Raw genomic sequence first — 25926 nt, forward strand, 5'->3', positions numbered from 1 at the left:
GGGTAGTCGGGAGGGTTCTTCTGAGCAACGACAGCTGCGCAAGTTGGATGTCGGTCGGGTCCTCCATGCTTATGTGCAGCGGACCCGGGATTTTCGGAGCTCCGATCATCTCTTTGTGCTTCTGGCGGGTCCTCGTCGGGGGGCTGGCGCTTCTAAGGCTACTATTGCGCGCTGGATCAAGGAGATGATTGCTTCCGCTTATCTTCTGAGTCAGAAGCCGGTTCCGGAGTTTCTCAAGGCTCATTCCACTAGGGGTCAGGCGGCTTCTTGGGCTGAGTCGTCGCTCGTGCCTCCGGTGGATATTTGTAAGGCTGCGGTTTGGTCCTCCTTGCATTCATTTGTTCGGCATTATCGGGTAGATGTTCAGGCGCGTCGGGACGCGGTGTTCGGTGAGCGTGTTCTGGTATCGGCCCTTCGGGGGTCCCGCCCGTGAGAGGGACTGCTTTGGTACGTCCCAATCGTAAAGTTAACCTCTACTGGTCTGGAGAGTGCTAAAGAAGGAGAAATTAGGTTCTTACCTGCTAATTTACTTTCTTTTAGCTTCTCCAGACCAGTAGAGGTCCCCACCCTGTCTGTTGTTGTTGTTGTTGTTGTTGGGGCTGTTGCGCGGGCAGTTTTTGGTTTTTGCTGCGGGTTCTAGTATTTTTCTAGGGCCGGGGAGAATTGAAGAACAGCGGCTGTGGCTCGGCTGGCTTAGCTGGCGAGCTGTGGGGACCTTCTTCCTTCGGGAATTTCTCCTCTGCATTTTCCAACAGCATTTTTGGGTATGTTATTTGTTACTCCTTTCGGAGTATTGTTTTTTCTCTCTGTGTTTTTCCAGTTCTTGGTTCTGCTTGGCTATTCGGCAGACTGAGGGAAATAGAGAGGAGGGGCTAGGATATACTGTCCCAAAGTTTTGTTTTCAGTCTCCACCTGCTGGTCATGATTAGATATATACCCAATCGTAAAGTTAACCTCTACTGGTCTGGAGAAGCTAAAAGAAAGTAAATTAGCAGGTAAGAACCTAATTTCTCCATACTGAACTTGTTTTATTAAAGTAGAAAAACCCCCAATATTATCCCAGGACAAGCAGGAAGCATATTCTCACATGTGGGTGACGTCATCCACGGAGCCCCGATTGTGGACAGCCTTACAAGCAAGCATACTTGCTTGTAAAACTTTAGAAAGTTCACAACTGCCGCACCGCGCATGCACGAGTGCCTTCATGCCCAACGTAGGTCGTGCCTCCTCAGCGTCTCCTCAGTTCTCAGTTTTCCACAGAGCCAAGAAGTCCTCTTTCAACGCTCTGCGCTAGACTTAGTTCTACTTCATTCCTTCTCTCACTGCGGCTTCTGTATTTTTTCTTCCAGGGTCGCTGTTCTTGCGCATTTTCATTTTTATTTTCATTTTTTTTAAATTCTTTATTTATTTTTCATCTTACAACAAATACATATATATTAAACATTTGTCAATAAATACATCATTTGAAATTCTATCATTTATGATACTAATAGATAAAAATTTTATCCCATCCCTCCCTCCCTTTCAGTCTTACATTCAATCAAATATATCACACCAATAATCTTTCCTAGTGATCTAATCATTTCATAAATTCAAATTCCCCCCTCCCATCCCTTCTACCTTAAATTGTATTTATAATGTAAAATGGTATCTACTCATTGCAATATTTTGTTAATGGCCCACATATCTCTTTAAATTTATTAAAATTCCCTTTTTTGTACAGCTATTGTTCTCTCCATTTTGTAAATATGACACATTGAATTCTACCAGAAGTTATAATTTTAAAATTTTGTCTCTTTTTTTTATTTTGTGTCACATCGGGGCCTACCCCTACACAGAAGGAAGGGAGGGGGCATGAACATGGGACACAAGGGAGGGAGGAAGGCGGCACTAACTTGGGACATAGGAGGGAGGGAATAGAAAGGGAGAACTGTTGAGCATGAGTATGTGAGAGGGAAAGATGGTGGCACATGGGGAAAGGAAAAAAGAGGAAAATTGGGCACACAGAAAGGAGTGAGGTAGAAATGCATGGGGAATAGAAGGATGAGAGGGAGAAATGTTGGATTTGGTGGTGGAGAGGGAATGGACAGATTGAAAGAGATGCAAGGGGGAGGAATGTTGGACATAGTGATGGAGGGAGAGATGTGGCATTGTGCTGAAGAGGGATGATAGAAGGAGAAATGGGCATGGGGCTGGTGGGCAGTGGTGAGAAATGCTACACATGATCCAGGGGAGAAGAGAGGGAGAAATGTTGGATATTGTAGTAGAGGGTGGGAGAGATGCCTGGATCTCTCAAGACAGATGGACGGTGAGAGAGAGGGAAACGTGTTGCCAATAGGGGTGGAGGAGAGAGGAAGAAAAGTTGGACTCGTGGAGGGACAGAGAAAGATGTTGGTTGGGAAATGGAATGAGGTCCGGAGGAGAGGAAGCATGCAGGAGGCAGAAAGAAATATTGGCAACACTAAACTAAACCTTAAGTTTGTATACCGCACCATCTCCATAAAGATAGAGCTTGGCACGGTTTACAGATAATTCAATAAATGAGGGAAGGACATAATAAGAAATTAGAGGTTATGAAGAGGATAGCTAGCTTTACATTTTAAATAGATAGCTTTACGTTTTGGAGAAAAGCCAGGTTTTCAGATGCTTTCGGAATAATTGGAAGACACCAAGAAATACTTCTTCACGGAAAGGGTGATTGATCAATGGAATAGTCTACTACGCCAGGTGATCGAGTCCAGTAGCGTGCTTGAATTCAAGAGAGGATGGGACAGACAAGTGGGGTCGCTACAGAGCTATGTTTATAAGATGGATTCTCATGGGAGGGGGGACTCTTAAGTGGGCAGATTTGTTGAGGGAGGTCGGACTTACTGAGGGAGGGTTCTTGAGTGGGCAGACTTGTTGGGGCGCCAGTCCTTTTCTGCCATCACACTCTATGTTTCTATGTATTTTTTGCTCCATAAGACGCACCTGACCATAAGACGCACCCTAGATTTAGAGGAGGAAAACAAGAAAAAAACATTCTGAACCAAATTTTGCACCCAGCCTCCCTCACTCCCTGCCAGGCTCTGCACCCAACCCCACACTCAGGCACTGCGCCATGTCCCCCCTTCCCTGCTAGGCTCTGCACCCTGTCCTCCCTTCCCTGCCAGGCTCTGCACCCTGTCCCCTCTCCCTGCCAGGCTCTCCTCCCTTCCCTGCCAGGCTCTGTACCCTGTCCCCTCTCCCTGCCAGGCTCTCCTCCCTGCCAGGCTCTGTACCCCGTCCTGCTGCCTGAAATGTAACCTGCCCCCCCTCACCTCTGGTGGTCTAGTGGTAGGCTAGGACAGGAGGGATCTGTCCCAGCCGACTAACAATTATTTCCTCCTCCCCCCGGTACTGTTTTAAAACACCCTGTCCTTTCTTTTACAACACATACATACACCGCACCCGCCCGCCCTTCCTTTTAAAAACCCCTGCCCCACAGTACCTTCTTTTTTTTAAAAAAAAAAAAAAGCAAGATAGCAGAGATGTTTGTTTCCAAAAGCTAACATTTAAATTAATAAATGCAAAATAAAACACTTTTTTTCTACCTTTGTTGTTTGAACTTTTTTTTTTGTAATTTACTTTCTCCATGTGTCTCTCTTCTGTTTTTATCTGCTTCTTCTGTTTGTGCAGGGTCTCCTGTCCCTCTGACATTTCTTCTATTCCAAGGTCCATCATCCTTGTTCCTTCTGCACCCCTATTTGCTCTACCCAGCATCTTCCTTCTCTGTCTCTGTCCCTGTCCCTATCCTACCTCCATGTCTCCATCTGCCCCTTTTCCAGCATTGTCCCTCGGTGTCCTAATCTCCTCCATTTTCTAACATTGCCTCTATGTTCCACTGTTCCTACCCTCTCCCTGTCTACCACTGATAGTCTACATTCCTGACCCTGTGATCTTTCCTCGCCCAGCATCTCTCTTCTATGTTCTTATCTCTCCCCATGTTCAGCTTCTCCCCTGTCTCTTCCCTTCTTCTAAAGATCCCCTCCTCCACCCCATTTCACCTCACTTCAAGGCCAAATATCTTCCTGGCCTGCCCTGCCCGCCCCCCGATGCTGGCATATTTTCCCCTCTTTCCCTCCTCCAATGCAGCCCCTTTCTTTCCTCTCCACCTGCTCTTCCCAATCCCCATGGTCCGCCTTACTACTCTGGCAGCAGCGATTGCATGCAATCTTCCCCGCAGTACCTTTTTAAACACCCCTTAAACCTGGTGGTCCAATGGTGTATGGGCCGGTAGGAGCGTGCTTTCTGGGGCACACCGCTAGTCACATTCTCCCAGTCTGAGAACTTCCCATTTATGCCCACTTTCTGCCTTCTGTTCTCCAGTCATTTGCCTATCCATCTTAGTATATCTCCTTCTATTCCATGGCCTTTCAGTTTCCTGAGAAGTCTTACATGTGGAACCTTGTCGAACGCTTTCTGAAAATCCAAGTATATAACATCCACTGGTTCTCCATTATCAATTTGTCTGTTCACTGTCTCAAAAAATTGAAGTAGGTTCGTCAAACATGACTTCCTTTTCCTGAATCCATGTTGTCTGGCTCTCATCAGGTCGTGTGCTTCTAAGTTCTGGATTATGCTATCCTTAATCAGCGCCTCAACCATCTTCCCAGGGACAGACGTGAGACTCACAGGTCCATAGTTGCCTGGCACTCCTCTCAATCCTTTTTTTTTTTTTTAATATATTTTATTGAGCAAATCAAGAAAAAACACAGAACACAACAAAAGAGAGTCGTGCCAAAAGAGCAATAATATACCACGGCAAACCCTAAGTACAAGGCATCAACAAAGAATACAACAGTCACACAGTGCCATAAAGAATCAAGTGCTCAGAAATGATTTTACAAATATCACCCCAAAGATACCCAACCTCCCCACCCAGCCCCCCCCCTCCCACGTGGATGGCACAACAAGAAGAAAGATGTCAGAGAAACACAGGTATGTATATGTATGAGTGAGTGAGGAAACAAGCAACAAGCTCCAGAGAGCAGAAAAGAAAGAGGTGCAGTTCCCCATATCCTATGAGTTAAGCGGTAAACTCCTAGAACGATGCAGTAAAGCCGTCTAATAAGCCTCCCAAATCTCCTGAAAATGATCCCAACTACGTGGAACCCTACCGGACACAGCCCGGCGCTCCAGCAAGGCCAATTCAAAGAGTGAACGTTGCTATTGTACCACCGTTGGGATAGCCTGCTCCCGCCAGCACACCAAAATCGCCCATTTGGCCAGTAAGAAGGCTTTCTGCACAAACAAACGGTGCCCTCCGGACATAGAACCCATCCCATCCAGAACATAAAAAAGAACAATCAAAGGAGAACAAGCTGGCAAATTCGGCACGAAAGAGCAAAGATAAGACCAAACCCGAGACCAGAACCGCTGTATACGGGAGCAGGTCCAAAACATATGCCCCAACGTGACTCCAGGAGAGGCACATTTAGGGCAAGTATCCCTGTCAGCGAAACCTGCTCGAAAGGCTCGGACTGGGGAAATGAAAGCTCTATGCAAGAACTTATATTCCTGCTCCCGATGAATCATACTCCAAGAAACAGCCGCAATGCTGCCAAAACCATGGGAAAGCACATCCGGTGAGATGGCACTCTGCAAGTCCTGGCTCCAGGCGCGTGCCAAGTGACCAGTCTGAGTATCAGGACACAAGGTCAGTAAGGTCGAGATATAATAGCTCAGCTTAGGGGCCACCGGTTCCCATAAAGCCAGACACCTACCCAAGCGATCAGCACTGTGAGCTGACACCCCCAATGCGTCTAGGCCAGAGATATAATGACGCACCTGAAAATACCCGAACATATCAACAATGTCGAGGTCGTATAAGGACTGAAGTTCCGAGGGGGTAAGCAGGCGCCCCCGCTCATGTAGAAGGTCCCCCACTCTTTTAATGCCCCGGGAATGCCAAATACTAAAAGTGCGAGTCTCTGAACCCGGAGTAAAGTCCAGATTTCCTACCAAGGGAAGAAACGGTGTCTCACTAAAGTTCAAAGAAAACTTCCTACACAAGAGTTTCCAGCCCCAGCGCATATAGGCCCAGACAACATGAGTCCGTATAGGCAGGGGCAAGCGGATAGAAGGAGCATGAAGAACATACAACCGCGCCACCGGTCCCAACAAATCCTTTTCTAGTGGATAATTTAGGGCAACCAAACTTTCAAGACACCAATCACGGAGAACCCTCAGCCCACAGGCCAAATTATAGAGCTGAAGGTCAAGCAGACCAAATCCACCCATAGAGAGCGGTAACATTAACACATGAAGTGGTAGGCGAGGCCTTCTGCCACCCCACAGAAAGGTCCGCAACGCTTTATATAAAACATCAAAATCCCTACGTTTCAGCCATAAGGGTAAGGTCTGCAGAAGATACAACCATCGAGGCACCAGCATCATATTATACAAATAGATACGCCCAGACAAAGAGAGAGGGAGTGCACCCCAGATACCGTTTTTTTAATTAAGGGCCCCACATTAGCCTCATACAACTGATTCAGAGCGGAAGGTACATAGACCCCTAAATATTTAACCTGGAGAGGTGTCGCTCTCAGTGGGAAAAGAGGCCACACCACATCAATATCAAGATGTAAAGCCATAGCCTCCTATTTAGAGACATTAAGCTTCAATCCAGAGAGCTCCCCAAAACTATGAAAGAGATCCAATAAAGGACCTAGAGCCTTCTTCAGGTCTGTAAGAATAACCATAATGTCGTCAGCAAAAGCCATGCAGCGGATCGACGAGCCGCCCACCTCCACCCCTGAGAGATCCGGATGATGCCGAAGCCGGATCAATAAAGGCTCCAAAAACAAGATGTATAAAAGTGGGGACAACGGGCAACCCTGCCTATTCCCCCTCTCCAGTCGAAATACTGAGGAGGGACAGCCATTAACTAGCACCGCTGCCACCGGGTTGGAATACAAGGTTCGTAAGGCCTGCAGGAAGAACCCCGAAATCCCATATCTAGCCAATAACGGAAAAAGAAAGGCCCATTCGACCCGATCAAATGCCTTCTCCGAATCAAAACTAATGGCCAGAGAAGGAATTCGATGGTAGTCACAATGTGCCATAGCCAACAAAAGTTTGCGTACATTATGACCCGCCTGCTTGCCTGGCACAAAACCGACCTGATCCTCCTGTATCAAGGTGGGCAAATAAGGAGCCAGGCGGTCCGCTAACAATTTGGCCAATATTTTTAAGTCCACATTAATAAGGGAAATAGGGCGGTAGGATTCGACCAGGCTATGGTCCTTTCCCGGCTTAGGCAGAACTGTAATAAGAGCCTGATTTGCCAGCTCGGGAAAGGAGCCATGTTCAATGGCCTGATTAAAATAGCGACAAAGCGGGTCCGCAATGTAGCCACTAAGAAGCCTGAAAAATTCACCACTGAACCCATCAGGTCCCGGAGAGTTACCCAGGGGAAGCCTCTTCACAACACCTAGAACCTCTTCCCGAGAAATAGGGAGGTTCAAAACCTCACTAGCGGCATCCGGAAAGATGGGTAATGCCAGAGAGTCAAGGAAGTCCTCAATCAACTGAGCCTTATCCACGACCTCTGCCGTGTAAAGTGTTTGGTAATATTGAACAAAAAGGGCCTCCAGCTGCGATTGCTGAGTCACAAGCTGTCCCGGAGCAGAGCGCAGTGAAGAGATCAAAGTAGGACCTTTCTACCCCTTAGTCAAATTGGCAAGCATTCGACCAGGCCTATTACCAAACCTATGAAATTTATATTTGGAATAAAATAAAGAATTACGCGCCCGCTCATGCAATAAGGTATTAAAGCTGTCTGGGCAGTATAGAAGTCATGCCAATGTTGTGTGGTGGGAGAACGAATAAACAACTGATGGCTGAGTTTAACCCTCTTTTCCAAATCCAAAATCTTAGAAGCTAAAATCTTACGCTTACGGGAGCTATATTCTATAATGGCCCCCCGCAACACCGCCTTAGCTGTACTCCAAAAAAGGTCCCCATCCTCCACATGCTCCCCATTGAATGAAACAAAATCTCTCCAGGACTTGATCAGAAAGGAGGAAAAATCGGGGTCATGATAAAGAGCTGCAGGAAATCTCCATATCCACCACCCCGATTCCCCCCCCCCACCCAGCAGCAGGTCAAGCCATATCGGAGCATGGTCCGAAATAGCCAAGGCCCCAATAGACGCCCCAGAGACACAGTGAAAAGAAGAACGGGAAAGGAGAGTATAGTCAATCCTAGCAGATGTGTGATGTACCTTAGAAATATGAGTGTAATCATGGTCCCCAGGATGCAGAGTACGCCACACATCCACCAGATCCAGGGTTTGTATAAAAGACTGCAGTCCATTATCAGATCTAGGGGAAGTGCGTGTAGATCCCCCAGAACAATCCAGACTGGAGTCAAGTACAGAGTTAAAGTCCCCCAAAAGAACCAGGGGAGCAGAGAACTGAGATTGTAAAGGGAGAAGAGTACCCAAAAGCCTTTTGAAATAGGAACGCTGTGCCACATTAGGAGCATAGACAAAAGCTAGGAGTACCCGCTGTTGATGGAGCATACCCTGAACTAGCACATAACGTCCCTCTGGGTCAGAAATGACCTTAGTCATAGTAAAAGGTACAGACTTATGAATAAGAAGAGCCACCCCTGCCTTAGCTTTGGATGAGGAGGCATGATAACACTGACCAACCCATGAATGCTTCAGTTTAGCATGCTCAAGCGCAGAGAGTTTCGTCTCCTGTAAACCAGCAATGTCTGCGTGATGACGGGCTAGACACTGAAGGATCTGTGCTCGTTTAACCGGGGAATTTATCCCGGAAACATTCCATAAGACACAGCGAAGTCCCCTCTTAGCTCTCACGGGCCCCTACAGAAAGGATTAGCAAGCAGAATAAACAAAAACTGCTGCCAGGGCGCCCAGCTCTCACCCCAGCAGACACACCACAAACACTCACTCACCCAAGAATCAAACACATCTACATCCCCCCCCCACAGACCCCAACCTCTCCCCACCCATCACCCCCCCTGAGTCAAATCACCATCCACTATACCAAACAGATCGAGGGTGCCCCCATGCCAATAGCACCCCCTCCCCCCCACATATGCAAACCCGGCATACCAGGAACCAAATAAAACAGAACAGTGAAAAAACCAGAAACAGAACAGCAAATGTACAGGGTAACAGTGGGCAGACCTATGTTCCATGTCCAGGAATGCCCAGGCTAGGAAGGTGCCAGCCTCGTGTCCCCTACAAGTCTCCAGTCCCCCCTATGCCACCCGTGGAACAGAAACTCCCAGGTAGTAGGAGGGCAAGATCCGGGAAAATGAAGAACACACAGGCACAGTCCACCGGGCAATTCAGGCCACGCCATCCGGGGACAGGAACCACTGCAGCAATTGTGCCTGAGCCGCTTCACACGTGTCGAACACATGCGGCTGTCCCTGGTAAAGCACACGAAGCCTGGCCGGGAACTGTAGAGTAAAACGAACATCCCTGTCCATCAGCTTCTTGCAAACAGGAGAGAACCCTCTCCTGAGGGACACCACCTTGACGGAGTAATCTTGGAAAACAAGGATCCTCTGATTCTGGAACGTAAGATCTTTCTTCTTGCGGTAGGATTTCATAATCTGGTCTTTGATGGCAAAGTTAAGCAGGCGCAGGATGACAATGCGCGGTCTGGCAGCACCATCTACCTTCCTACCCAGCCGGTGGGCCCGCTCAATCCGCTCAGGGCCCTAAGCAGCTGTATCCAAGAGCTCAGACGAGAGCCACTTCTCCAGGACAGTAGCCAGAGTAGCATCAGGCACCACTTCAGGTATGCCCACGAGGCGCAAGTTGTTTCGACGTGAACGGTTCTCCAGATCATCAATCTTGTCCATGCAAGCGGACACCTGGGTGCGCAGTGTAGCTAGCTCACATTGCACTGCGTTCAGAGAGTCCTCCGCTGAGCTCACCCGCTGTTCCACCTCCGTCACTCTGCTGTTAAACGCATGCACTGCCGTGGACAAAGTCGCTAAAGTCTCTGTAACCGTGTCCAATCTCGTGCCCAATGCTGAGACCACTGCCGCTGTGATTTTGGACACCAGCGGTTCAGTAACAGGGTCTGAGTCCTCGGCCCCGCCTGCCATTTTTTCCTCTGCTGATGCCTGGGCCTTCCCATGTGTCCCGTCCTTCTTAGCACTTTTGGAAGACATAACGGCTCTGTTTTTTCAGACAAACTTGTCCATAAAGTGAAGCAAGGTCACTCGCTCCAAATCGGGTCGCAAATCAAAGCTGGAAATAGTTCAAAATAAGCAGAGGGAAGGGAGAGCTACAGAGCTCAGGAAAAACACAGCTTCCCTGCTCACAGCATGGCCACGCTCCCCTCAATCCTTTTTTAAATATCGGCATGACGTTCACTATCTTCCAGTCGTCCGGTATCTGTCCTGTTTTGATTGACAGGTTGGCAAGTTTTTGCAATAGTTCTCCGATTTCCACTTTTACACCTTTCAAGACTCTCGGATGAATTCCGTCTGGTCCAGGAGATTTGTCACTTTTGAGTTTGTCAATCTGGCGGTAAATCTGGTCCAAGTCCACTTCTACTGTGGTGAGGCTGTCTTCTGTTACTCCTTTGAACACTTTCACTGCTTCTGGAATTGCTGCAGTGTCCTCCTTCATAAAGACAGACGCAAAGAAGGAATTTAGTCTGTCTGTAATTTGTTTGTCTTTCTCGATTTACCCTTTCCTTCCCTGGTCGTCCAGCGGTCCCACCGCCTCTTTTGCGGGTTTTCTCCCTTTCACGTACCTAAAGAAGGGCTTGAAGTTTTTGGCCTCCTGCGCTATTTTCTCCTCATAGTCCTTTTTGGCATCCCTCACCGCCCTGTGACATTTCTTCTGATCATCTTTGTGTTTGTTCCAAGTTTTGGATGTTTTCGTGCATTTCCATGTTTTAAAGGAGTCCTTCTTTTCTTTTATGGCTTCCTTCACCTCTTTAGTAAGCCACGCTGGCTCTCTTTTGCCTTTGGTTTTCTTTGTTTTGGACAACCGCGGAATGTAGAGGCTTTGTGCTTCCATGATAGTATTTTTCAGAAGGGACCATGCCTGTTCTACCGTTTTGACTTTGCCCATCTTTTTCTTGATCCGTTCTTTCACCATGACACTCACGCTATACTCGAATATAAGTCGATCCGAATATAAGTTGAGACACCCCCCCCCCCCGGGAGGAAAAATGGTTGACTCGAACGGGTGACTTAATATTCAAATGTCCTGCCCTGTCAGATTCTGCACTCAGCCCCCTTCCCTCCATCCCTTCCCTGTTAGGCACTGCACCCAGTACTCTCTCCATTCTCCCCTCCCCTGTCAGGCTCTGTACTCAGCACCCTTCCATCCTCCCCTCCCCTGTCAGGCTCTGCACCCTTCCTTCCTTCCCCTGTCAGACTCTGCACTCTCCCTCCCAGGCTCTGCCCTCTGTCCCCACCTCCCTGCCCTATCTTCATACCTCTGCCGATCTGGTGGAGATGCAGCGGGCAGGAGCAAGCTTTCCAAACTTCTGCCCCACTGCTAACCGGCTGCGCAATCCAATTCCTTCATATGAGCTGCACAAGCAACAGCACGATTTGGTGCTGCTTCTCAGCACTGAGCCGGCTTCCTTACTGGCTCCCACGAAACACGGACTGTGTTGGGTCCACAGTTCCCATCTTATGGGTCCTGGAGATTTTATTATGTGGATTTTATGACTGTATATTCAATAAAGCCTGCATCTTGGACATCTTCTCCACAATGATTTTGTTTTTGGCAGCTCCTGGATGGGGACACTATTAAAGCTATTCCTGAGGTTCAGGCTCAGTTCCTTACCTGCAGATAAAAAATTATCTTATGAGGGCCGTGGAACCTTGAGTATTCCAATGTTCACCATTTGATGAACTAATTTTAAGGTTCCTGGTGCGCAGAGGATGTATTTCCTATTTGTATAAATTATTACATTCAGATAAAGACCAGAAGACATCTTATATGAAGGCTTGGGAGGGAGATCTCGGGCTGACTTATACGATGGAGGAATGGGAAAGTATTTTATGATGAATTCACCATGTAGCGGTGGCCCCACTATTGGTGGAGAATGGGCTCAAGATGTTGGTGCGATGGAACATAACACCAGCCCTTCTTAGCAAAATGTATACAAGTTGTTTGGATAAATGCTGGAGAGGCTGTGGACAGCAGGGTACATTTTACCATATATGGTGGGGATGCTTAAGGATCAAGAGATATTGGGAATAGGTCTTTGGATATGTGAGTTAGCTTCTCCAGATTCCGGTGGCAGTGAGGGCAGAAACTGCATTATTGGGGGTAATACCAGGAGGTGTGGAGGATACTCAGGACAAACTGGCTTGGCTGGCTTTCACGGCAGCCCAGTTAATATTGGCATATCATTGGAAAAGCCCTGTTGTACAAACCTCAATACTTATAAATGAAAAATGTGTGTGTGGGGGGGGATGAGCGATATAGACTATCTGCTTTGTTGACGTGCAGATGGCAACAATTTCTAGATATTTGGGGTAGGTATTTAGAGGTGGGGGGAGGTAGATAATAGGAATGAGGAGGGTACTGTTAGGGTAGGTTAAGGCAGTGTTTGTATGGATATGATGTTGGCCTAGCCTGACCTGGCCCAACTGTTCTACGCATATGTCCTCTCCAGAATGGATTACTGCAACTCCCTATTTAATGGACTAACCAAAAAAAATTTCAAGCGTCTCCAACGGGTCCAAAATGCAGCTATCCACCTCCTACACAGCCTCAACTACCATGATCCCATCTCCCCAGCACTCCGCGCTGAACACTGGCTCCCAATTAGCCAGCGCTGTGCATTCAAGGCCCTGGCAATAGCGCATAAAATAATTTATGCCACCACCCCTTCCTACATAAAATCCAAGCTACTCATCTACATCCCCACCCGCACCCTCCGCTCAGAATCAGAGACATGCCTATGCATTCCTCCCGGAAGGTCCCTCCTCTCATAAACTGCCCGCAAACGCTCCTACAGCCACTTCATTCCCCATCTCTGGAACCAACTCCCCCCTCAACTCAGACTACAGAACTCTTTAATGACATTCCAAAAAATGGTAAAGACCCTCCTCTTCAACTAAAGGTCACCCTCAGTCTACACCCCTCCCCTTAAGCCCCACCTCTACTCTTCCTTCTCCTTTCTAATCTTCCCCCTAATTTCTATATAGTCCTCTCTCAGCCTGTACTCAGATAACTTGTATTTAAACTAAACTTCTTATATTTAAACTACTGCTCTTAATTTGCTGTATAGTCCCTGTATTTAAACTGCTGCACAGTTGTGTATGTCCAAACATTTAAATCTACTGTATACTCTTGTATGTCCAATTACTCTCCATTGTAAATGTTTACTTGTAGACCGTTCTGAGCTACTGGGAGGATGGGATAAAAATCCAAATAAATAAATAAATAGCCTCTTTTGTTGTGGGGGACAGGAATTGACTAGTGTTGACACTTGTTTTGCTTTGGGAGGGTGGGAGTTGGATGTGGGGGAAGGGAGGAGGGGGAAGGGTACGGTGGGACCTAGGGGATGTTTGTGTTGTGGGATATTTTGATAGCAACCTGGGAAGGTGGTGGGCATTTTACTGCATAGAGTATTTTGATCTATGTTATGTGGACTTCTGGTCTTATTGTACTCTCTTGACTCTACTTTCTGGGTTTGTAATTGCGATTGATATAAATAGAGTTATATTTTTTTTTTTCATTATATTTTTATTTTCAAATTTTACAAAAAGTGTACATAATAATAAAATACAGTTGATAAATGCATGGTATCACTTTTATATCTAACACAATGTATGTCTGAATTTGATTTTCCCCTTCACCCTCCCCCCACCCTTTTATTGCTTTAATATAATATTTTTAATTTTCAAATTTTATAAAAGTATACAACATATTAGAATATAATTGATAATTATTCAATAACATATTTATATCTAATACAATATATTCTGGATAAATTTTGTTCATTTTCCCTCCCCCCACCCTTCTATTATTTTTTAATCATATGTTACATTTTGTATCATATATTATAATATATTATATATAAATTGTTTTCCTTACCCCCCCTATATGTGTGTCATAAAAAAAAAAAAAAAAAATCTCTAAAAGAAGAAAAGAAGAAAAAGTATTCTATTATTTAATCATTACAGTATTTTGTCAATGGCCCCCATATTTTTATAAATTTATTATATGTCCCCTTTTGTATTGCTATTGTTCTTTCCATTTTAAAAATATGGCATATTGTATTCCACCAAAATGTGTAATTTAGGTTGTTGTAATTTTTCCAATTGTTAGTTATATGTTGAATGGCAACCCCTGTCATAATTAATAAAAGCTTATTATTTTCTGGTGAAATTTGACTTTTTTTTCTCATCATTGTTCCAAATAAAATTGTATCATATGATATTGCAATATGATTTTCCATTAATTTATTAATTTGTGGCCAAATTGAATTCCAAAAAATTTTAATATAAGGACAATGATATAATAAATGATCTAATGTCCCTGGTTCTAGATTACAGTGCCAGCATCTATTAGACTTAGAACTGTCTAGTTTTTGTAAACGAGTAGGGGTCCAAAAAGCTCTATGTAATAAAAAGAACCATGTTTGTCTCATAGACGCTGACACTGTACATCCCATTCTCCAAGACCAAATTAGTGGCCATTGAGATGCATTAATTTGATGTCCAATCTCAATGCTCCAAATGTCTCTTAGACCATTTTTTGGTTTTTTATTCAAATATCCAGATATTAATTTATACCACAATGCGGCTTGATGTCCTAGGAAGTCTGCTTTAAAGCATAAGAACTTTAAACTATATTGATTGTTTAATGATTTCCATTCAGGGAACCCAACCTGAATGGCCTGCTTCAATTGCAACCATTTAAAACTTTGTGTTTTATTAAGACCAAATCTATGTTGCAATTGTGAAAAATCCAGCAGTTTACCTTCTGAAATAATATCATCTAGAGATCTAATTCCTGCAATAATCCAGTTCTTCCAAAGGATTTGAGCTCCGCCAATTTTGATCTTGGAGTTTATCCATATGGATTGATTAGTTGATTTATATATTGGGATGGGTGTTAATTTATCAATAAATCTCAATGTTTTCCAAGTATCCATTATTATTTTATTTTCTCTGTATCTTTTAGGTATATTAATACTTGGTAAATGAACTAAATTTAGGGGAAACATAAGGCGCCATTCCAAATATAACCAATCTGGTGCATTATCTATAAGTTCTGGGAGGATCCAATACATACCCTGATGTAGAATATAGGCTTGATGGTACCTATAGAAATTTGGAAATTTACCCCTCCCTCCTTAATTGATTTTTGTAAGGTTACTAAAGCTATTCTAGGTGTTTTACCAAGCCAAAGAAATTTTGTTAAAATTCTATTAAGCTTCTTATAAAAGGACCCCTGAAAATAAATAGGTATCATACTCATTTGGTAGCAAACCACAGGCAACATCATCATTTTAATAGTTTGAACTCTGCCCCACCAAGATATATGTAATGGGTTCCATTGCTCACATAACTCCGTTACTTTTTTTAATACATATTTTTCATTTTCTTTTACAGTATCTTCAATTGTTTTTTTAACTTGAATGCCTAGATATTTAAATCCTTCTTCTTTCCATATGAATGGAAAAATATCAAATAATCCTTTTACACAGTAAACATTCAAGGGTATAATTTCAGATTTATTCCAATTAATTTTATAACCTGAAAATTTGCCAAATTTATCAATTAATTCCAATAAAGAAGATAAGGTAGACTCTGGATTTCTCAAATAAAGCAAAATATCATCAGCATAAGCCGAAATTTTATATTCCATATCTGAATATGGAATTCCTTGTATCTCCCTCGTTTGCTGTATTGCTAACAATAAGGGTTCTAATACAACATCAAATAACAAAGGAGATAAAGGACAACCTTGTCTAACTCCCCTCTGCAATTGAAAACCATCAGATATCTTATTATTAATATTTAATCTTGCAATCGGGAAGCTATACAATGTTTTTACCATTTGTATAAATCCAGAACCTATACCAAACCATTCTAAAGCCTGATACATAAAATTCCATTCTACCCTATCAAATGCTTTTTCAGAGTTATATTAAAAAAATTATTTCAATAAACTAATTTGATTATTTAAGTACATTTAAGTATTTTTTTTAAGATTATTTAAGTATTTGGGTACATTTTGCTTGATAAGGGAAATTTCTTGGGTATTGGGACTAGTTTCCCTGACAATAGTTTTATATGAATACAGACCTCTGGGTGAAAGCGGAGCAAAAGAGAAGAATTTCACACATTTGGGTATAAATTAGAAAAGGCAGTGTTTACCCATCAATCCCGCTGTTCAGTGCGATCTGATCTCACTGACAGAACTTCTATAACAGTCTAATAAACCCAGTGAAACTGTGGCTGAGGGTGTCCTATTTCCTTTTCCAGGCGTTGGTCACATTTAAAGATGTCGCTGCTTATTTCTGGGAAGTGGAGTGGAACATTCTGGGAGAATGGCAGAAGGAGCTTTACAAGAAAGTCATCAAGGAGGTTCATGGGATCCTCTTGTCACGAGGTAAATATCTCTTCTGTATCATCTACTTCACAGCCTCATTAGGAAATTGATGGGATAAAAATCACAGATACTGAGTCCCATGGGCATCTTGACATTTAGAGCAAATGGGATGCCCAGTGGGATCCCTTAGAGGGTTAAGCCAAGGGAACCTCTCACCAGGAGTGGGATCCCTAGGATAGTAGACTTGGCGATGGGTCAGTAGAGTGGGCAGACCTGATGGGCTATGTCCCTTATCTGCCGTCATCTTCTATGTTTCTATGTTTAACAGGAGCCAATGAAAGACCTTAAAATAGAGGCTTCATCCATGACCAGCTCGGGACACCCCAAGCCAGTCAGGTTTTCAGGATACCCACAATAAATATATATGAGATAAATGTGCATGCTCTGCCTACATCTATCTTATACATATCCATTGTGGATACTTTGGAAAAACCAGAGTGGTTGGTGTGTCCCCATGACTGGAATGAGAACCCTTGCTATAGAACAAAAGTTTAGTACAGAAGACCAGGAGGAGGATTTACCATTCAGAGTTCTTCCTGGGAACTCAAATTCTGTATGAGGACATCACATGTCAACTGCACTCTAGTCAACCGTACTGTCCAATGTGTAACCCTTTTTGAAAGGCAGTAGATATCAACGAGAAGACTGACATCTGCAATGCCTCCATCTAGGAGGACTATGAAGAGAAATGTCTGCATCACATCTCCAAGGTTTATGCATAATCAAGTGGCGGGTTGTAGCTGCCTCAACTCTCAAAGTTTTATCAGACAAATACTCAGATCTTCCTCCACCCACACACTCCTCCGTGCACACTTTCATGCAGTACTTCTTCAGAACAGGAAACAGATGGTACTTCCATAGGATTTCTATATACAATTAAATGTCATTTTCCTCCTCCTTATTAACAGGTTACTCAATTGTTAATCCTGATGTTATATTTAAGATTAAAAAGGAAGATGAGAAACATTTCACTCAAGACTTTAAGTGGGAAGGAAAAGAAAACCCACATGACTCCATGAAGGGTAAGTAAATGTTTAGGATTTAAAGGGCTCTGTATTTCCATATCATTTGGAGACTTAAATGTATATGCTTGGTGAATCCTTGTAAATGTGTTTCCTCATCACAGGCCTTCCTGTTGTAACGTCTGTGTTCTCACTGAGTGTTAAGCAAGAGGAAGATCTCCCCTTCATGGATCCTCCTGAATCGGAAACATCTGAACAAATTCACCTTCCTGTAACAAGTAAGTATAAAATTCCTCCAGCCTGGACCATTCAGTAATTTAATAAATATTTTTTATTCTTTTTTTAAATTCTTACATCAAGTGAAATACATGTAATACATTCAATTATGAAAAAACACTTGAAATTATTATTAAATGTTCTTACAATGTGAATTAAATAAACCCTTTATCAGAATTTTATATCATATTAATATTACAATAGTTTTCCCTCCCTACCCCTTCTATATGTTCTATACATGTGTTATTATATCTGATCAGTAGAATAATTTGTCAATGGTCCCCATATTTTATTAAATTTTTTAATATAACCTTGTTGTAATGCCAATACTTTTTCCATTTTATATATATGACAAATTGAATTCCACCAAAAAGTGTAATTCAATTTAGTGTAATCCTTCCAGTTCTGAGTAATTTGCTGTATGGCGACCCCTGTTAAAATTAATAAAAGTTTATTATTATTAGCTGAAATCGGACTTTGTGTTCTCATTGCTGTTCAAAATAATATTGTATCATATGATAGTCCAACATGATTTTCTAATAAATTATTAATTTGGGGCCAAATTAATTTCCAAAAGGAATTAATGCAGGGACAAAAGAATAGTAAATGGTCCAATGTCCCCACTTCTATCCTACAATGCCAGCATCTATTAGATCTATTACTATCTAATTTTTGTAATCTCGTAGGGGTCCATAAAACTCTATGTAATAAAAACAACCATGTTTGACTCATAGATGCTGATCTTGTAGTATGTATTCTCCAGGACCAAAATTTTTGCCATTGAGATGGAAAAATTATCTGTCCTATCTCAATACTCCAAATATCCCTAAGTCCTGATCTCTTTTTTTTGTTTAAAAATTCGTTTATTTTCTTATACCATTTTGCGGCTTGGTGTCCTAGAAAATCCGCTTGAAAACAAAGGATTGGTAAACTATATTGAGTGTTAAGATTCTTCCATTCAAGGAACCCTTCCTGAATGGCCTGCTTCAATTGCATCCATTTAAAATATTGTGTTTTTTCTAATCCAAATTTTTGTTGCAATTGTGAAAAACTAAGCAGTGATCCATTTACTATTACATCTTTTAAAGTACGTATACCTGCTTTTATCCATTGTTTCCATACTATTTTAAATCCACCAATTTTGATCCTGGAGTTTACCCAAATAGATTGATTTAAAGATTTAGCCAATGGATCTGTTGATAAATTGCTTATAAATCTTAATGTTTTCCATGTATCTATTAGAATTCTATGATCTTTATATCTCCTAGGTATTGTTATACTAATGAAATGTTCTGGATGTAAAGGGAACATGAGGCGCCATTCTAAATATAACCAGTCGGGTACATTTTCCATGAGATCTGGGAGGATCCAATACATTCCCTGTCTTAAAATATAGGCTTGATGGTACCTATAGAAATTTGGAAAATTTACCACTCCTTCCTTAATTGTTTTTTGTAATGATGCTAAAGCGATTCTTGGTCTTTTCCCAAACCAAACAAATTTTGTTAGTATACTGTTTAATTTTTTATAAAATGACCCCTGAAAAAATATTGGAATCATACTCATTTGATAACAAACCACAGGTAAAATCATCATTTTAATTGTTTGGATTCTTCCCCACCAAGAAAGATGTAAAGGATTCCATTGCTCGCACATTTCTGTTATTTTCTTTAATGTTTTTCATTCTCTTTAACTGTGTCATCAATTATATTTTTTATAAGAATACCTAAATATTTTAGTCCTTCCTCTTTCCATTTAAATGAATATGAATCAAATAATCCTTTGGTGCAATGGATATTAATTGGAAGAACTTCAGATTTTTCCCAATTGATTTTATATCCAGAAAACTTTCCAAACTTTTCTATTAAATTAAGTAGATGTGGAATGGTGTCTTCTGGTTCTCTTAAATATAATAATATATCATCTGCATATGCAGATAATTTAAATTCCCAATTAGAAAATGTGATTCCCTTTATTCCCTTAGTTTGATTTATTGCAATTAATAAGGGTTCTAGAACGATATCAAAAAGTAAGGGAGATAAAGGACAACCTTGTCTAACTCCCCTTAGCAAGTTAAATTTATCAGATAAGTTATTGTTTATATTTAATCTTGCTCCAGGGGAGCTATATAATGTTTGAATCATTTTAATAAAACCAGGTCCTATACCAAACCATTCTAGAGCTTGATACATAAACTTCCATTCTACTCTATCAAATGCTTTTTCTGCATCTAATGATATTAGAAAAGCTGGATCATTCAAATTTTTTGCTAAATTTAGAGAATGAAATGCTAATCTAGTGTTATGTGAAGAGTGTCTTTTAGCAACAAATCCTGTTTGGTGTATATCAATAATAAAAGGAAGAGCTTTTGCTAATCTTATAGCTAGCACTTTAGCAATTAATTTAGCATCTACATTCTGCTAGAGGGATAAAAGGTCATTATCCTCTCTTCTTCTCATTGGTTTTTTCCCTACTTTCTTTTTTTTTTTTTAAATATTTTTTATTCTTTTTTTAAATTCTTACATCAAGTGAAATACATGTAATACATTCAATTATGAAAAAACACTTGAAATTATTATTAAATGTTCTTACAATGTGAATTAAATAAACCCTTTATCAGAATTTTATATCATATTAATATTACAATAGTTTTCCCTCCCTACCCCTTCTATATGTTCTATACATGTGTTATTATATCTGATCAATAGAATAATTTGTCAATGGTCCCCATATTTTATTAAATTTTTTAATATAACCTTGTTGTAATGCCAATACTTTTTCCATTTTATATATATGACAAATTGAATTCCACCAAAAAGTGGAATTCAATTTAGTGTAATCCTTCCAGTTCTGAGTAATTTGCTTTATAGCGACCCCTGTTAAAATTAATAAAAGTTTATTATTGTTAGCTGAAATCGGACTTTGTGTTCTCATTGCTGTTCCAAATAATATTGTATCATATGATAGTCCAACATGATTTTCTAATAAATTATTAATTTGGAGCCAAATTAATTTCCAAAAGGAATTAATGCAGGGACAAAAGAATAGTAAATGGTCCAATGTCCCCACTTCTATCCTACAATGCCAGCATCTATTAGATCTACTACTATCTAATTTTTGTAATCTCGTAGGGGTCCATAAAACTCTATGTTTTTTCCCTACTTTCAATGGTGTAGGCTGCCCTGGAGATGGAGGAGGCAACTGACAGGCAAAATCCTTCATCTTAATGTCATGGGGCTGAGAAATCTGTATTGTTAAAAGAAATGGTGGTGATGAGGAGACTGCTCTGTTATGGAGGGAACAGGATGCATGTTGAAGGAGTTTTTGTATTGGTGGTGGATTAGTGTAAATCACAGTACATAATGCAGTTTACACTAATGCATTTTAATATTAATGGATTGATTTGAACAGGTTTGCATGCAATGCAGTTTATTAACTTTTTAGTTAATTTACTGTAAGTCTGCATTAAAGTTAATGAGAACTGAGACAAACTTTTATTATGAACCAAAGAATATGAAAAGATCAAAATACCATAAGAACATAAGAATTGCTGCTGCTGAGTCAGACCAGTGGTCCTTCGAGCCCAGCAGTCCGCTCACGTGGTGGCCCTTAGGTCAAAGACCAGTGCCTTATTTGAGTCTAGCCTTACCTGCGTACGTTCTGGTTCAGCAGGAACTTATCTAACCTTTTCTTGAATCCCTGGAGGGTGCTTTCGCCTATAACAGCTTCTGGAAGAGTGTTCCAGATTTCTACCACTCTCTTGGTGAAGAAGAACTTCCTTTCGTTTGTACGGAATCTATCCCCTTTTAATTTTAGAGAGTGCCCTCTCATTCTCTCCACCTCGGAGAGGGTGAACAATCTCTCTTTCTGTATCGTTTGGTAGACTGGTATAGTCCTTACGAATAGGTTATATGCCTCACTGCTACCAGGAGGTGGAGACTGAGCATAAACTTGTATATCAGGCTAGAATCTGCCCAGCAACTCAGTCTTCCTCAGTCTCTGAGTAAGTGGAAAAAAAAAATCCTGAGGTGTGCCGGTCTAAAGGGCTCAATTCCCTTTAAAACTGCCATTTGGATTGGTTTTTCTCATCTAACTGGCACTTTTATTACAGCTAAGGCGTTTTTCAGCACAATGAGCACTTTTAAGGGAAAAATTTAAAAAATGCTCATTGTGCTCCAGACGCAAGGTACTCGCAGCCGGCCTGTGCAAGCGTTGTGCAGGTCGGAGCGGTGGGGGAGTCTCATCGGCAGTGGTTCTTACCTGTATAGTCCCCCACCCTGCCTGGGTTTTTGTTTTGCTCGCGTGCAGATTTTGTTTTTTCTGTGGGTTCTAGAATTTTTCTAGACCCGAGGAGAAGTAAGAACAGTGGCTATGACTTAGCTGGTGAGCTGTGGGGATGTTTTCTATACCAGGATTAAGTTCTACACATTTCCAACAGTAGTTTATAAGTATTTGTTGTTTATTTCACTCCTGTTCGGAGTGTGTTGTACTGTTTTCAGTTGAAGTCTTTCCTAGGTTCTGCTTGTCTATTCGGCAGACTGAGTTGCTAGGCAGATTCTAGCCTGATATAAAACTTTGTGTTCAGTTTCCACCTGCTGGTAGCAGTGAGGCATATAACCCATTCATAAGGACTATCTATACCAGTCTACAAGCTAACTGAAAGAAAATTAGCAGGTAAGAACCTAATTTCTCCACAAAACTTAGCCTCTTTATTTCTGAAACACATTTTCATAACCAAAATTTATCTAATCTAATCTAGTCTTCAATTTATATACAGGGTCATCTCCCAATGGAGCTCGACTCGATTCACATGTAATTAAGACCAGAGTACATAAGAAAGAGAGTGAAAAGGGTCAGGTCCCAATGCTGCCTCACATTCTCCGCCGTCTGTAAGTCAGATGCATCTGGGGACAGTCTCCTTAGATAGAATAAACACACATGCAGACTGTTTGCATATCCAAAGAGATGTCCCGTTTATTCAGTAGACAAGCACATATTTATAGTCCCCCCCCCCCTTTGTGCATGCACATTTACAAGCTAGTTATGGGTGTCCTTTCTGAAGAAAGCTAAGTTTCGTTTCTGAGGAAAACGAAGTTTCATTTCTTATATATGGTGTCATCTTACAGGCAAGCAGGGAGGGGGGAAGGAAATTCCAAAGCCAGCACAAGCAGTTGTAACACTGAGCTCATAGGTACAGATAACAAAGAGAAAAAAAGGATTTTGTGATTTCTTTCAGTGCAACAGTTTTTGAGCATTCATAAGCTTGCAAAGAATATACAGTATACTCCTACAAAGAGTATATAGAAAAAAAAAGCTGGATTATTGTCAGTTCTTTGATACTTTAGTTAAACCATTTAAGTTTTGTGTAAACAGCAGAGTTTTCAGGACTTTATGAAATTGTTGTAGCTGGCCTATCAGTCTAATGGCGTCAGGAAGTCCATTCCACATCTCTACCAGATTGAAGGCAAAAGATTGACTAAGCTTTCCTATAGATTTACTACCCTTAAAAGAAGGGAATGATAGTTTATATCTCTGTGTATTCTTTAAAACACCGATTGTTGAGGAAAGTTTCCTACTCAGTACCTGCTGATGTCCCCTTCCACCAAAAGGTTCAAGGTTTCTACTTAAACATCCGATCTATCAGGAACAAATCTCAGCTGGTTAGAGATTGGCTAGAGGAGACCAACCCTGACTTTGTTCTGTTAACTGAAACATGGTTGATCTCCGATAATGACATCATAATTTGTGAGTGTCTTCCACCTGGGTTTAAAATTATATCTCAACCCAGAACTAGGGGATGAGAGGGAGGACTAGCCATCATAGCAAGAGATTCATTCGAGTCCATCATCTTAACCTCAAAATCCTCAACGGATCTCAAAATTTTTTCCTGCAAACTCCAGTCAGACCAGTTAGAAGATGGCTTAATTATCACGCTAGTTTACATCCCTCCTAAGAAATGGACCACCGCTAAAGACATCTTCTCTGAATTCCTTCTCACAAACTCAATTACAGGTCCCTACAACCTATTGACCGGCGATCTGAACATTCACCTAGAACAGGTACAACAGAGTGACTCTAAAGATTTACTATCCTTCATCACTTCTCTAGACTTCTTTGTGCCGAACCCAGAAATGACCCATCAAAAAGGTCATCAACTAGACCTAGTAACCTTCTCCAAAGAACTAGTCTATCCCAAGATTCTCTGGGATCAAGCCACTTGGACTGATTCCTTATAGTCAGACTACCGACTATGTAATTTCCAACTTAGCTGGCAAACAAGACATCCCCCATCCAATCCCAAGGTGGCAAAAAGGAAAAAGAAAGTGATATCCTCTAGAGGCTTGGTAAATCCCGTGGAATTCTGGTCACACTATGATATCTCTTCCAACCCTGACCCCGACTCATTTACAGTAGACTCCTGGACCAACACGAGCACGCAGAGCCTAAACAAAAATGGCCCCCATAAAATCAAGGAAAATGAGAAACAAAAATTTGGATGGCTGATTTGACACTCAACTAGGAACGGTGAAATGGGAGTTAAGAAAACTTGAAAGACAATGGCTGAAATCTGGAGATAGTAAAGAGAGAGTGAATTGGAGAACAAAATTAAAAGAGTATAAAAAAACTGGCTGAGTTCTTCAACAACAAAATCTCCAACCTGAGATCCACCCTATCGGTCGTCACAACCAATCATTTGAGCTACCCAGTTCCTCAACTCAAAGACGAACCCAGGGCAGATATGATTTGGAACAATTTTACCACCCCCACCTGGCAACAATTCTGCAAGTTTTACTCAAAATACGCTGATTCCTACTGCAAATTAGACTGTTGCCCACCAAATGTTATGAAAGTTGCCCCGGTCTCCTTCAAAGCCAAGTTACACACTTGGCTCTCTTCCCTACTTCTGTCGGGTACATTTCCTGAAGTTCTAGGCCAGATCCTGATCACACCGATTATAAAAAATCCCAAAGAATCTGTCAAGCTGACATCAAATTACAGATCCATCACGAGCATTCCCTTCTTTGTTAAGCTGATGGAAGTTCTGGTCAACCAGGATTTAGTAACCTATCTGGATAAATTCAGCATACTAAATGACAGCCAGTCAGGCTTTCGCCCCGGGCATAGCACTGAAACTATTATTGCCTCTTTGCTAGATTCCCTCCACAGCTTATTTAGCCAGGGCTCAAGTGCACTAGTCCTGCAATTTGATTTAAGTAATGCCTTTGACTTGATCATGCTATTCTTTTGGACTGTTTGGAGTCAATTGGTCTCTCTGGTAATATGTTAAAATGGTTCCAGTGTTTTTTGAGTAAATGATCATACCAAGTTTACAGTGACAATACTCATTCCTTCAGCTGGGTAAACTCGTGTGGAGTCCCGCAGGGCTCCCCCCATCCCCCACACTCTTCAACATCTACATGGCCATACTGGGCAATCTATTGCAGTTTAAAAATCAAATTTTACATCTATGCTGATGACCTCACTATAGTCTTTTCCCTAACAAATCTAACTTCCAAGACGAAGGATCACCTGGCATCTATCTTAAAGCCAATTGAACTATGGATGGCCAAATTCAAATTGAAACTCAATTCAGAAAAAACCAAATTCTTCCTGGCTATTCCGAACGACAAAATCAAAGATTCATCAATTTCTTTGAATGGTCAAGTCTTTCCTATTACAAATTCCATAAAAATTCTGGGAGTGACTCTGGACCGCTACCTTACCCTTGAAGCACACACTGACTCACTGGTCAGAAAAGGCTTCTCAATATTATGGAAACTAAGAACCATCAGAAAGTACTTCGATGCAATCTCATTCCGCTTACTGGTACAATCCTCCATTCTCGACTACTGTAACATCATTTATTTGGGGTCTTTCAAAAAAACCCTTCAAAGACTCCGAATCATCCAAAATTTGGCAACCTGATTGATTTTCGGGTTTAAAAAATGGGAACACATACACCCTATTACCAAAAACTCCACTGGCTGCCCCTTGAAGCAAAAGTGCTTTTCAAATTTGCCTGTCTCTGTTTCAAATCCATTCTTGCTTCGGCCCCCATGTACTTGGTTCCCC

At 41.8% G+C, this 25926-nt stretch overlaps 1 protein-coding gene across 1 annotated transcript in view; it reads left to right on the top strand.

Moving 5' to 3' along the window:
- Positions 1–25926, top strand: part of LOC117368584 — a 144180-nt gene that overhangs the window by 72065 nt on the left and 46189 nt on the right. The window contains 3 exon segments of the mRNA XM_033962314.1: positions 16489–16615; positions 17524–17637; positions 17742–17855. Coding sequence (XP_033818205.1) covers positions 16489–16615; positions 17524–17637; positions 17742–17855 — 355 coding nt within the window.

This window comes from Geotrypetes seraphini, chromosome 10 (genome assembly GCF_902459505.1).
Source record: "Geotrypetes seraphini chromosome 10, aGeoSer1.1, whole genome shotgun sequence".
In the NCBI taxonomy this organism is placed as follows: domain Eukaryota; kingdom Metazoa; phylum Chordata; class Amphibia; order Gymnophiona; family Dermophiidae; genus Geotrypetes; species Geotrypetes seraphini.